We start from the raw sequence: 13,643 nt of genomic DNA on the forward strand, positions 1-13,643 counted from the left end.
ATCAGATTGTGTAATCATGTGAAAATATTTTAATTTTCACACGTTTTTCCTCCATGATGACAGACAGATTGCTGAGAGGGGAGATATATCAAAGAAAGTCACTTGGTTATTTTAGAAATGCTACAGAATTTCTAGATGATTATAGTTAGAAAGTCCCTTATTTCCATAAGATAAAGCTGATATTGAATTGCAATTTTTGTGTTATTATCAAATTACCATTATGCAAATTGTAAAGTGAACTCTGCCGTATCTGACACAGACAAGTTGGGAAAAGGAAGGTTTTTTTTTTTTAAAAGAAACTATCTTCTTTACAGGTGGAGAGAGGGGGAATAAGTACTGGTAAAAAAAGAATAATGATCCGTTAGATCTTTATAATAGTCCTATTTATTGTGTTGGTATGTAAATAGGAGTATACTACTATACTACTGACAATTGTAAGCAGCTTTTTTTCCTGCCATATAGTCTGCCACTTTACAGCACTCTTTTTGGCTAGAGTGGGGTATTAGTCTAATTTGTGCACGTCACATCATGGGTTTGCATTGCAGGTGAAAAAAACATGGATGTAGGGACTATGCTTTCACAAAGGGTGCAGCTCAACCAACAGATTGGCTAGTGGTAGACACTGGGGGGGATGTCAGTAGATATCTTTAAACCAGGGCTACCAAAACTATGCAACTGTTTTTACTTTCATCAATAAATAACTTATAGAAGTAGAGAACTGGCAATTTCCCTAACATTCACTGCCACTCCCCATTTTTCAAGATTCTGACAGTTAAGTTGATAGGAACATTTGCCTATGCAATCATTGCCCTAAGATCAGCTAACATTTCACAATAAACCCTCTCCAGTGTTGAAGTACAGATTAAAAATAAACACAGTAAGTATATTTAAAACCAGTGAAGTACAGTACTCAACAGGTCTTGTGCAAACAGCAAACAAATTTGTTTGTAAATTAAATTAAAAAAAACCTTTTTTTTGTTTGCACAAGACCTGTTGAGTACTTGTACTTCAATGGACTATTACAATATTTCTTACCAGCAGCCAGGCAGACAATATATTTTTTTTTTTTTCTACTTTTGAAGGAGAATGGAGAATGTAAGCTCAGCCTGCACCCACTTCTGTTTTGATCTGTTCAAGAAGATAAATGAAAATAACTCAACTGGAAATCTCTTCTTCTCCCCTATAAGTATATCATCTGCATTGGCTATGGTTTTTTTAGGAACGAAAGGTAAATCTGCACAACAACTATCCAAGGTAAGTCAGATTACTCTCTAAAAGTATTACTAAAGTCAAGACGAGACTAGTGTCATTTTCTCTTATGCAAATTCAATCAGCTGTAATGAAAATTTTTATGCATATATTCTCATGAGTTTCTCAAGTGAAGTGCAGCAACCAAGGTGACCACCACACCAGGTGGATTCTCAGCCTATGGATAAATGCAGGACAAAAATAAGCCCCTATTCTACTAACAGCTTTTGAAAGTGTCTGCACCCAGAGGGCCAGGCACATTATGTGTTAAAAAGGAATCACTTGGAAACTGGGAACTCCAAATGTGCCTACATATTTTTTTTTTGAGTACTAATTCATACAGTACCTACAGTGATGTATAGCAGTCGTAGCACCACACTATGTGACTACATTTCATAAGCAGCAAATGGGAATCTTGTTTTATAGAGGGGAAAATGGGTAAAGCAAAGCACAGGGAAATAAATCATGAGAACGTCAATTTGCTAAAATAAAATCCCAATCAATCCCATCAATTACATCTTTCAGCAGGCTAAGGATCCAAAAGACTAATTAACACTACATTGGCTTTATAACAAAAAAAAGTGAAGATCTCATGTGACCCAGCACGTTCCAAATGGGAATCTGTGGAATAAACTGAAAATTGAGGTGAACAATTGTCATCAATCTGGACAACCCGGAGCAATTTGAATGGATATTAAGTTTTATATAATGGTGTATATTTTATTTATATTGCGTTACTTGTAAACACAGCACTGTACAGCAGAACATCACATTAATAGAACAAACAAGGGCCAATACAATACAGAGTAACTAACTAACTAACTAACTAACAAACTAACTAACTAACTAACACAAATTGGAGAATATCAACTGCTGCTGTTTGTGGTGCTTACTCATACAAACTAAATATTTCAGGTTTTCAGTTTTGGATTTTTGTTTAAATAATTTTTGCAATGTATTAATTACATTTTTTATATTAGACTCTGCATTTTAATGATGTGAAGGACCTCCATTCAACTTTTCAAGCCCTAAATGCTGAAATTAACAAGGAAAACTCTATGTATGCCTTAAATCTGGCCAATAGGTTGTTTGGAGAAAAGACCTTCAGCTTCCTTCCAGTAAGTAAATGAAAACCATTTTGATATTGTAAGCAAGTAAATACCATATGTTCTGTATAATGTTTTAAACACCTATGACCAATTTTGATTTTTCACTGTACTAATAGTAAGACAAATTGTGCTTCATATACCACAGACATATTAGTTTCATCTTCAAAGCAAAATATTGGTATATTGACTATCAATATATTCATTTATTTTTCATTAGTTCATAAGGCAGCACATTAAGTGGGTTACCTCTTTATGTCTCTCTGGTAGGACAGGTAGCACAGAGGTAAAGTTAGTCTTTAAAATGGCCCTTTTATTCAAGCCCATAATTCTGGCACATAACTTGATTAATTTAGTACAATTGAATCCCTCCTTGCTGACTTATGTGGGAAATTACAGCAACACTGTCTGATTTTATCAAGACATCTTTGCTGCTAGGTGCCTTCAACTTCCTGTAATTGGAAGAAGCTGCTCCCTCGGTCTAGGAACACAGACCCTTTGCTCCTGGTCTCTCTAAGTGGGCTCCCAGCTCTGGACAGAAGCATCTGTGCTTATTGCAACAGTCATTTGGTATTGGAAGGACTGACCTTTACTCAGAATTTGTGTCAACCAATTGATTGACCCCCCTTAGACACTAACTCACTCTGTGGCTCTCCCTTCTGCATGCAGTCCCCTGGTTCTCTGTAGAAAGTCAAGGTGAAACTAAGAACTCAGTTTTCCTGCTGATGTTTTGTGGTCATGCATCTTTTTCTTGACATTGACATGGAAGTTGGTGGTGGAGGCAGGACTGCCATCAGAAATCTAGGAAACTTGTTGTACAGGTTAATACTGACTGATACTGCAATATATTTTTATGGGAAATTACTTGTTCCCAACATTTAAGAGAAATGTCTTGGCAGAGACGTGCAACTAAACTGGTTAGAGGGACGGAAGACTTAAATTATGAGGGTAGACTGTCAAGGTTGGGGTTGTTTTCTCTGGAAAAAAGGCGCTTGCAAGGGGACATGATTAGACTTTACAAGTACATTAGAGGACATTATAGACAAATAGCAGGGGACCTTTTTACCCATAAAGTGGATCACCGTACCAGAGGCCACTCCTTCAGACTAAAAGAAAAGAACTTTCATTTGAAGCAACGTAGGGGGTTCTTCACAGTCAGGACAGTGAGGTTGTGGAATGCACTTCCGGGTGATGTTGTGATGGCTGATTCAGTTAATGCCTTTAAGAATGGCTTGGATGATTTTTTGGACAGACATAATATCAAAGGCTATTGTGATACTAAGCTCTATAGTTAGTATAGGTATGGGTATATAGAATTTAATTAAAAGTAGGGATGGGTGTATGTATGGATGCTGGGTTTTCATTTGGAAGGGTTGAACTTGATGGACTTTGTCTTTTTTCAACCCCATTTAACTATGTAACTATGGTTATGTATTACTGGGGTACTAACAGAAGGTCATTATAAAAACTAACTTCATGTACTCACCTAACTGCCACAGATATTACATTCCAAAGAGTTAGCTATCATAGACGTAATACAATACAACACACTAATTTCTCTTTCTATTATGACATGCTCTATGTTTACAGGACAAGTAGGTAAAATCAAAAGAAGGAATGGGTTAAGTAGCCTCCCCATGCACAAAAATCACCCTCCACATATGCCAATGACCTTGCTGTGGGGCTTAAGAATTAGTCATTTCACTGCCGAAAAGTTAATGTAGGAACTACTAGAATTCAGTAAATATATCCCAAAATAAACAGCTGAGGTTACTCTATAATAAGTAGTTCATATAAATAGTTCCATTAATTAATGTGTTAATAGGTAAGTCAATTCATTGGTGGTCAGTACAGTTTGCCCTTAGCTTAAACCTTACTCACTGCCTGCCCCTGTCACGATCCTCTGTTTGACCGGGTCCCTGATAATAGTCTCTACTTATGGCAGTCCTGGTGAGGGTGAAGGACCCTTGTCTGCAAAAACAGTACAGGGCCCATGATTAGTGATGGGTGAATTTGCGCCGTTTCGCTTTGGCGGAAAATTTGTGCGAAATTCGCGAAACGGCGAAAAATTTGCGAAACGGCGCCGGCGTCTCGTTTTTTGACGCCGGCACGCGTTTTTGACGCCGGCGTCGGTTTTTCGAGAAAAAAAATTTGACGCCGGCGAATTTTTGCCGTGAATTTTCGTGGGCCTTTCGCAAATTTAATCGCTGGCGGCGAATTGCGCAAATTCGCCACAAATTCACGCCTGGCGAATAAATTCGCCCATCACTACCCATGATCATGTCTTCTGCCCCAGGAGTTACCCCCTTTTGTTTGTGGCCTGTAGGATGGAAAGGAAACTTGATTTGACTCATGTTGATTTTGGGCTTTTTTTTTACATTTTTTTGCAATAAACCTGTTGTGTGACCTTTTTTGTACCTTGGCAAATCTCACAGATGTTTAATAAATCACATTTCCCACAGACTTCTCAGATCTAAGCCACATCAGCTGTTCTGAGGGAATGATTGAAGTTTGCAAACAGCTCTGGTTGTGTGTAAGATGTATAGCGCACCCACGCAAAATGTTTTGGGGAGCTTGTCAACACATCCATGCTATTAGGGATTAGTATTTAGTTTGGAGATGCACCAGGTTTCAGTTGCTGAAAGCATGTACATTAGCTATTATAATTTTAGACTGATGTGTTTTGATAACATTCCTTGCTATGGTACTCATACTTGTATAACAATGAATCCAGTACACTTTCCAAAAATGTTATTTAGTAAGATGAGTAAAAAGTAGGGATGCACCGAATCCAGGATTCGGTTTGGGGTTCAGCCAGAATTCGGCCGAGTCCTTGTGCCTGGCAGAAACGAATTCGAATCAAAATTTGCATGTGTAAATTAGGGGCGGGAAGTGAAATCACATGACTTTTCATCACAAAACAGGGAAGTAAATAAACATTTTTCCACTTTTTCCTTTTCCATGTGCATATGTAAATTAGGATTTGGATTCTGTATTCGGCCAGATTGTTCACAAAAGATTTGGGACTTAAAATGAAAAAATGGTATTTAAGGTTTCCAGCAGTTCGTCCCTGTAGCCGTTTCTATCCCGTTCTCCAACCGGTAAAAAAATTAAAAACAAATACTCTGTAAAACAGCGCTTCACAAGGAAGCTCAGGGGAAGACAAAAAAGAATGATCGAAATATAGTGTCGTATATAGTGTTGTATATAGTGTCGTAATTTCTAGTAATCCCCCTACAATAAGGCTAACTACGGTTTGGTGGATGCTGGAGTGGGTTCCACGCGTAAAACAGGGATTTGCACATAATTAGCATGGCTAATTACTAGAAATTACTACACTATATTTCGACCATTCTTTTTTGTCTTCTCCTGAGCTTCCTTGTGAAGCGCTGCTTTACAGAGTATTTGTTTTTAACAAATGATTTGGGTATTTGGCCAAATCCCAAATAGTGGATTCAGTGCGTCACTAATGAAAACTGTTACTTGTTTAATACAATTATAGACACATTTCTTTTCTGCTTTACACAAGTGACACATCACCCTAGATTAACCATACAGTTAAGCACAGTGTGGTATAGTTTACATTAGGGCTTTCAGCAGTGGTATAGATACCATTTTACATTTTCTCCATGTTAGCTGTTTTCCCTTTGTGGTTTTATGACAAATAACTTTCTGTTATTAAGGTTCCAGATATGCTAAATGAAAATGATTAGTGATGGGCGAATTTGCGCCGGCTTCTCGTTTTTGACGCCGGCGTCCATTTTTTTCGACACCGCTAAAAATGTTTTTTGACGGCGGCGAATTTTTTCGGGCGAATATTTGCGGGTGTTTTGAGAATTTATTCGCTGGCGGCGAATCGCGCAAATTCGCCGCAAATTCGCCCATCACTAAAAATTATGTACCTGCACTTGTGATAAGCCTTTATATGTTCCTGGATTATACACTGCCAATCCCTCATTACATTATTTGCTACATAAACAGACTACTTCTTCAAACTCAGCCCTTAAATGGATTCTCAGCCACAGTTTAAGGGTAAGGTCACACCTGGAGATTCGCGAGAAATCGTGAGGCAACTTTGGGCAACTTTGGAAAACGAAGCGCAGTGAGTGCCATGCCGCAGCTGATTTCTCATTTTAGCAGGCGGAAGACAGGGGGAAGCTGTTTGGGGAGATTAGTCACCCCAAAGAAGAGGCGATTAGTCGCAGTGCGACTAAATCTCCCCGAATCTCCAGGTGTGACCTTACCCTAAACTATAGTTGTAGGATAAGTAGTTGATTTTTTTTCCATAAAAAAAAGAAAAATAGCTATTGCAATTGTATTGTTATCCCTATACTTTATTATGTATTCTTATATTCATATTCCAAAATCTCACTCACACCAATGCTAGGTTGCTAGGGTAATTTGGACACTAGCAACCAGAGGAGACCTGCTGAACAAAAAAGCTAAATAATTAAAAAAACAGGCATAATAAACAAATTGTCTCAGTATACCACTCTCTACATCATACTAAAAATGAATTTAAAGTTCAACAACCCCTTTAAGTAAATATTTGGGGGCCTATTGCTGTAACATACTAAAAGTTACAAAATTTGCAATAGCTGTAGCAGCCCATAGCAATCAATATCATCACTGCCAAATGGTTAAACACTTTTATTGCCCAGACCTTGTACTGTAATTCTAATCGATTACTAGTTGCACACAGACAGAATTAAGCCGTAGCAGAAATGATCAGGTCAGGAGTCACTGCTATACCCAAGTCACATTGGGCACCTGAAATCACTATAATTTTCCATTTTGCTTTACAAATGTCCATTAATACTAAAATATTTACAGTATATTAAATATTCATTGTTTTTAGGATTTTCTGTCATCTATCAAAAAACAATACAATGCTGACCTTGGGACTGTTGATTTTTTTTCTGCGGCGGAAGATGCCCGAAAAGAAATTAACAAATGGGGTTCAGAGCAAACCAAAGGTACATGTTATAAATGGAATTGGTACATCACAGGTTACTGGATGGGCTCATATTTTTAAATATTTGCTTCAAATATTCTTTACAAATCCCTGTGAATTTTGTAGGCTGTCACTATTCTGTTTGAAGTAAGACAGTGTTAATTCCTAGAACATAGATTCACGTTCAGGTCAAACATCTCCTAGATTAAACTCTGAAAACATAAAATAATTCAACAATTTTAAAATATTGTTTTAAAGACTCTCTAGCAACCAGAGAGCTACAAAAATTCCACACTGGAGAGCTGTTGAACAAAAAGCTGAATAATTTCAAAAAATAGATGAAAAAATTGATTGCACATACTCCCAGAATATGAATGTCTACATTAGCAGTGAAAAAACACCCACAAACTTCAATGTATTTTATGTAAACAAACTGTTGCTGCAGAAAAAAGTCACATTGACTTCAAAGCGTTTTGTGAATTTGCACTTGTGGAATAACCGGAAAATTCATGAACTGCATTAAACTCAATTTTTCACATTAACTTTTCTTTCATGACACAGGGACATTATATTGATGTACTGCAGATAAACTACTGCAAGTACTGACTCTCCATTTTTTTCATAGGTAAAATTCCTGAAGTGTTGCCTGCAGGGGCAGTAGACTGCATGACCAGACTGGTGTTAGTGAATGCCATTTACTTTAAAGGCAACTGGGCTACACAATTCAATGCTAAAGACACCAGAGATATGCCTTTCCAGTTCAATAAGGTAAAACCACATCTTGTTAGTGAGTGTATGGAATACAGTATTCAACGGCTAATTCTTTTAATGTTGAACCTATTTTATACAGAAGGAACAGAAGGTCGTAAAAATGATGTATCAAAAGGAAAAACTTCCCTTTAACTACATTCCTGAAATCAAATGCCGCATCTTGGAGCTGCCATACGTGGGCTATGAAATCAGCATGATTATCATATTGCCAGATAATATTAACGATGATACTACTGGACTGCAGCAGGTGCTTAAATCTTCTCCAATTTTGTTGTGTGTTTTTGTAAAATCAAATAACATTCCTTCGAAATGTGTGAGAAATAAGAATGACAACAAAAATAAAAAAGTTATTTAATTTATAAATATTGTTATTTATAAATTTTATTTATAAATAACAATATTATTTACTCTACACCTTAGGGGCAAATTTATCAAGGGTCAAATTTCGGAGTAAAAAATACTTTGAAATTCGACCATCGAATTAAAAGACTTCGACTATGAATATCGAAGTCGAAGGATTTTTCACCGAATTTGGCCATCGAACGATCAAAGTAAAATCGTTCGATTGTATGATTAAATCGTTCGGATCGAACGATTCGAACGATTTTAGCATACGATGGAACGATTTTACTTCGATGTGTAAAGACTGAGAAAAATGGTCTAGAAGGTCCCCATAGGCTAACATAGCACTTAATTTGGCGAACTATTGAAGTCCAAGTTTTTTTAAAGAGACAGTACTTCGATTATCGCAATATTCGAATATTCAAACTATTTTACTTCGAATCGAATTCAAAGTACATTCGAAATCTTAGTATCCTATTCGATGGTCGAAGTATCCAAAAAATTACTTCTAATTTTTTTACTTCGAAAATTCCCTCAAATTCACTTCGTCCCTTGATAAATCTGCCCCTAAATATCAATGTTATTTATGAATTTATAAATATTGTTCCTTTAAGGCCATGTGCAGAAGAATGTTACTTTGCTTTTTGTGAATCTGAACAAATAATTCATGTAAAGTAGCTGCAAGACTTATAAAGTAAGCAAATACAATGTACCACAACCTCAAAGTATACATTGGAGGAAATGGAGCTGCCCCCATTAGATGCCACATACTTGCAGTTGGTCTGCAGAGGTGCACAGTGTCTTATGCTTACAGATGGGACAGACTTTGTTCTAACATGACACTTCGATGCACCACAGAACACGTATACAAAATGCCACAACATTCATTAAAGGAAAACTATACCCCCCAAACAATGTAGGTCTCTATTAAAAGATACTGAGTAAAACAGCTCATGTGTAAAACCCTGCTTCATGTAAATGAACCATTATCATAATAATATACTTTTTTAGTAGTATGTGCCATTGGGTAATCATAAATAGAAAATGGCCATTTTAAAAAATAAGGGCCGCCCCCTGAGATCGTAAGATTCACTGTGTACACATACAAACCACATGTAAGGTCACATGAGCCAATTAACAGACAGTTCTGCCTTTTGCTTCCTCACTTCTTCCTGTTACAGTTAGTGTTGTAGTATTTCTGGTCAGGTGATCTCTGAGGCAGCACAGAGAGAGTCACGAAATGGTGGTTCAAGGCAAGAGATGTAAAAGGGCAATATTTATGTAAATATATATTCCAGTTTGGTAAGATTCTTTAATATGTCATTCAATTTGTTATAAACTATCCGTTGCTTAAGTATTCATTTTGGGGGTATAGTTTTCCTTTAAATGGAAAAATATAATGAAAAATAGGTCACTGAAATCAATCTAAGGCACATATCATATTAGATATCAAAAAATTGATATCAGTAGATAAAAATTACTGCATTTTCAGTCACAAATAGTTGTAACAGGGCTGAAACACATGGGGGCAAATTCACTACAGCGCGAAGCGGCTAACTCTAGCGCAAATTCGCCAGCGTGATGTAATTTTGTTACTTCGCCAATTTACTAAAGGGTGCTGGCGTAAATTTGCTAGCGAAGTGGACCTACTCTAGTGCTACTTCGCACCAGGCCTTACACCAGGCGAAATTGCGCTATGGCGAAGGGACGCAACTACGCTAATTCACTAACTCGCGCATTTTACTGAACCAGACTTGCCTTCGCCAGTGCAATAGAGTAGATAGGGCTTGCTTCAAAAAAAGTTACATTTTTTTCTAAGTCCCAAAAACGCTGGCGTCTTTTCTTTTTTTAAGGATGATAGGCTGAAAAAGATCGTAAATTTTTTTTGGGGTACCCTCCTTCCCCCCTACATTTCCTAACATATGGCACCTAAACTATACAGTGGGCACATGTATAGGGCAAAATAACAACTATATTTTATTTTATAAAGTTTTCCCAGGCTTGTGTAGTGTAATGTATTTGCTGCTACATATACGTCCATTGTACTTTAACTTGGCGCTGTATGCAAATTAGGCATCGATAGCGTAACTTCGCTTTGCTTGACGAATTAAAGCTAGCGCAACTTCGCTACTTTTCGTCTCCCTGAGCGTAACTTCGGATTTTAGTGACTTAGCGGCGCCCTGGCGAAGTGCGGCGAAGGCGTCGCTAGCGTATTTTCGGCACTTAGTGAATTTGCCCCATGGTGCGGCTTGCACGTTGTGTCTTCATCTGACAGTTGTGTCATGTCGGATGCACACAGCTTGTCAATCCGACATTCCTATTACTTACATTATATTACGGCGCATCCGTTGCGACGCATCTGCTTCAATTCATTGCATCAAATCAGACAAAGCTGTTGTGTGTTTCAGCCCTCATAGATCTTAAATATTAGGGTTTCTCTTTGTGATCCCTTGCTGTGGCTCTTTTATGCAGCCCATGATAGGGTTAACACAGCCCTTCTTTTCTATCAGTTTGTACTGACTGTACCACAGAGAAGTGCCAAACAAAAAACTTTGTAAATATAAGAAAATTACAATATTGGGGTAGTGGCACACAAGGAGATTTGTCACCTGTGGTAAAGCTGTGATACCATGAGCAACAAATCTCCTGAATATACATTCCTCTTGCCTACTAAATGTTTCATGGACTCTGGACCATGTGCCATTTTGCATTTACAATTGCATTTTTTCCTCCTCATGGGGCAAATTGGATGCAGTTTCAGATGAGCCATTTGCCTGTATCAACTAGCAGTTAAATAGGAATAATATAAGCAAATAAATCACCATATGGAACCAATTAAGTAGGTCATTATCATCTCATTTTAGCAATAAAATGAAGGATGTAAGGTTTTGCCGTGTAAGGGATCTGACCACAAAACAGCATTTTTATCCATGTGTAGAAATACTGAGGTTTCTATCATAATCCATTCATCATCCACAATATCTAGACCAGGGGTCCCCAACCTTTTTACCATGAGCCACATTAAGTTATAAAAAGAGTTGGAAAGCACAAAAGCATGAAAAAAGTTCCTGGGGGTGCCAAATAGAGGCAGTGATTGGATATTTGGAAGCCCCTCTGTGGCCTGTCAGTCTATAGAAACCTGTCTTTGGCAGTACGCTGTATTTCTGCAACCAAAACTTGCTTCCAAACTAGTAATTCAAAAATAAGCACCTATTTTGAGGTCACTGCGAGCAACATGTTGCTCATGAGCCACTGGTTGTGGATCACTGGCCTAGACTTTGTCATCTGGAAGTGCTGCTGGTAATACTCACACATAATGATTTCATTGTTATAATCTATTGCTTACTCTCCGATAACATTGTATTTCTGCTCTACCTGCAGCTTGAAAAGGAGCTATCTTTAGAAAAAATCAACAAATGGACAAAAAATATGATGTCTGCAGAAGTGAAGATACATCTACCAAAGTTCACACTGAAAGACAGTTACAAGCTTAAATCACAGTTAGCTGGGATGGGAATGTGGGATATTTTTGATGCAGTCAGTGCAGACCTTACTGGGATGTCAGCGTCAAATGATCTCTTTTTATCAGAAGTGATTCACAAGTCATTTGTGGAAGTAAATGAGGAAGGAACAGAAGCTGCTGTTCATACCTCTGCTGAAATTGCACAAAATTGCATGACAATGGAATTTAATGCTGACCACCCTTTTCTATTCCTTATTCGTCACAATGCCACAAAAAGCATTCTGTTCTTTGGAAGATATTCCTCGCCATGACAACAAAGTAAGGAATGTTCCTCACACATCATCATTGTCAGAAATCTTACTAATTATAACCATTTATTTTTTGCTTACTTTAACCAATAAAAACCCAATACAAGTGTTCATTTGCTAGTGGTCTTGCTGTATCTGCATGTTGCACTCTTTTGGGCACATGGCTGTATTTTCACTTCGACCTTTGATAAATCTGCCCCTAAGTGTGACAATTTAAAAGCATGATTCATTTTTTATCAAACAAACACAAGTAGTTATCTGAACTACACAGGCAGTTTTCTCTCACAAAGAATAATTTCTGGTTGTCTACACTTACACATAACTTACATATACCGTGGTGGGTCAGCAGTTTGTGGGATCTTCTACGAATGTGTTAGGAAAATCCTTTTCAAACAAAATGTTGTGTATTTAATTCTCTGAACATTGACCTGGGTCAGAAGAAACAGTAAACTGTATACTGCCAGCACCAGAAATTTTTCACTCATACTTTTGTACAGTTGTTTAGGAAAAATTACATTTTATTTCTATAGTGTTCCACTTAAATTATAGATGATGATACACAAATGTAGCGCAGAGGTTGCAGTAGATGTTTCTGCATTGGGATTGAAAGAACTAGATCTGTCTTTGTAGATGGCAGTGCAAGTTATTTAGAACAACTGAACAGAGGGCATACTGATAAACCGGCATCCTGGCCAGATGAGATTCATTAAGTAAGGTTAAAGGGATACTGTCACGTGAAAACATGTTTTTTTCAAAACACATCAGTTAATAGTGTTGCTCCAGCAGAATTCTGCATTGAAATCCGTTTCTCAAAAGAGCAAACAGATTTTTTTATATTTAATGTTATGATCTGACATGGGGCTAGACATATTGTCAGTTTCCCAGCTGCCTCTACTCATGTGACTTGTGCTTTGATAAACTTCAGTCACTCTTTAATGCTATACTGCAAGAGTGATATCACCCCTCCTACAGCAGCCTAACACCAGAACAATGGAAAGGTACCCAGATAACAGCTCCCTAATACAAGATAACAGCTCCCTGGTAGATCTAAGAACAGCACTAAATAGTAAAAATCCAGGTGCCACTGCAACACATTCAGTTACATTGAGTAGGAGACAGCAAAAGCCACAACAACAACAGCCTGTAAGAAAGCAGTTCCATCCTAAAGTGCTGGCTCTTTCTGAACGCACATGACAAGGCAAAATGACCTGAGGTGGCTGCCTACACAAAAATATTATGAATTAAAAAAAATACACTTGCTGGTTCAGGAATGAAATTTAATATTGGAGAGTGAATTAATTGCAATGTAAACAGTGTAATTTAGAAATAAAAACTACAGTATAAAATTGTGACAGAATCCCTTAAAGGAGAAGGAAAGGCTAAAATTAAGTGAGTTTTATCAGAAAGGTCTATATAAATACACCAGTAAACCCTCAAAATAATGCTTATCT

The 13,643-nt window shown here is 37.4% G+C and overlaps 1 protein-coding gene across 1 annotated transcript; it reads left to right on the top strand.

Annotated features, from left to right (window-relative positions):
• The first annotated feature begins 926 nt into the window (after positions 1–926).
• serpinb1.S (serpin family B member 1 S homeolog) lies at positions 927–12,303 on the top strand. The gene is made up of 6 exons (XM_018223644.2): positions 927–1,254; positions 2,229–2,366; positions 7,213–7,330; positions 7,934–8,076; positions 8,159–8,326; positions 11,803–12,303. Exons 1-6 carry the CDS (start codon positions 1,087–1,089, stop codon positions 12,193–12,195), a joined length of 1,128 nt encoding a protein of 375 aa, XP_018079133.1. The 5' UTR covers positions 927–1,086; the 3' UTR covers positions 12,196–12,303.
• The last annotated feature ends 1,340 nt before the right edge of the window (positions 12,304–13,643 follow it).

This window comes from Xenopus laevis, chromosome 6S, assembly GCF_017654675.1.
Source record: "Xenopus laevis strain J_2021 chromosome 6S, Xenopus_laevis_v10.1, whole genome shotgun sequence".
In the NCBI taxonomy this organism is placed as follows: domain Eukaryota; kingdom Metazoa; phylum Chordata; class Amphibia; order Anura; family Pipidae; genus Xenopus; species Xenopus laevis.

What these genes read in the sequence shown, in the direction of transcription:
- serpinb1.S (XM_018223644.2), top strand. Translation starts at nt 1,087, where the DNA reads ATGGAGAATGTAAGCTCAGCCTGCACCCACTTCTGTTTTGATCTGTTC. An exon ending in GGGTTCAGAGCAAACCAAAG is followed by an intron (nt 7,331 to 7,933) that starts GTACATGTTATA and finishes TTTTTTTCATAG; the next exon opens with GTAAAATTCCTGAAGTGTTG. An exon ending in TGCCTTTCCAGTTCAATAAG is followed by an intron (nt 8,077 to 8,158) that starts GTAAAACCACAT and finishes TATTTTATACAG; the next exon opens with AAGGAACAGAAGGTCGTAAA.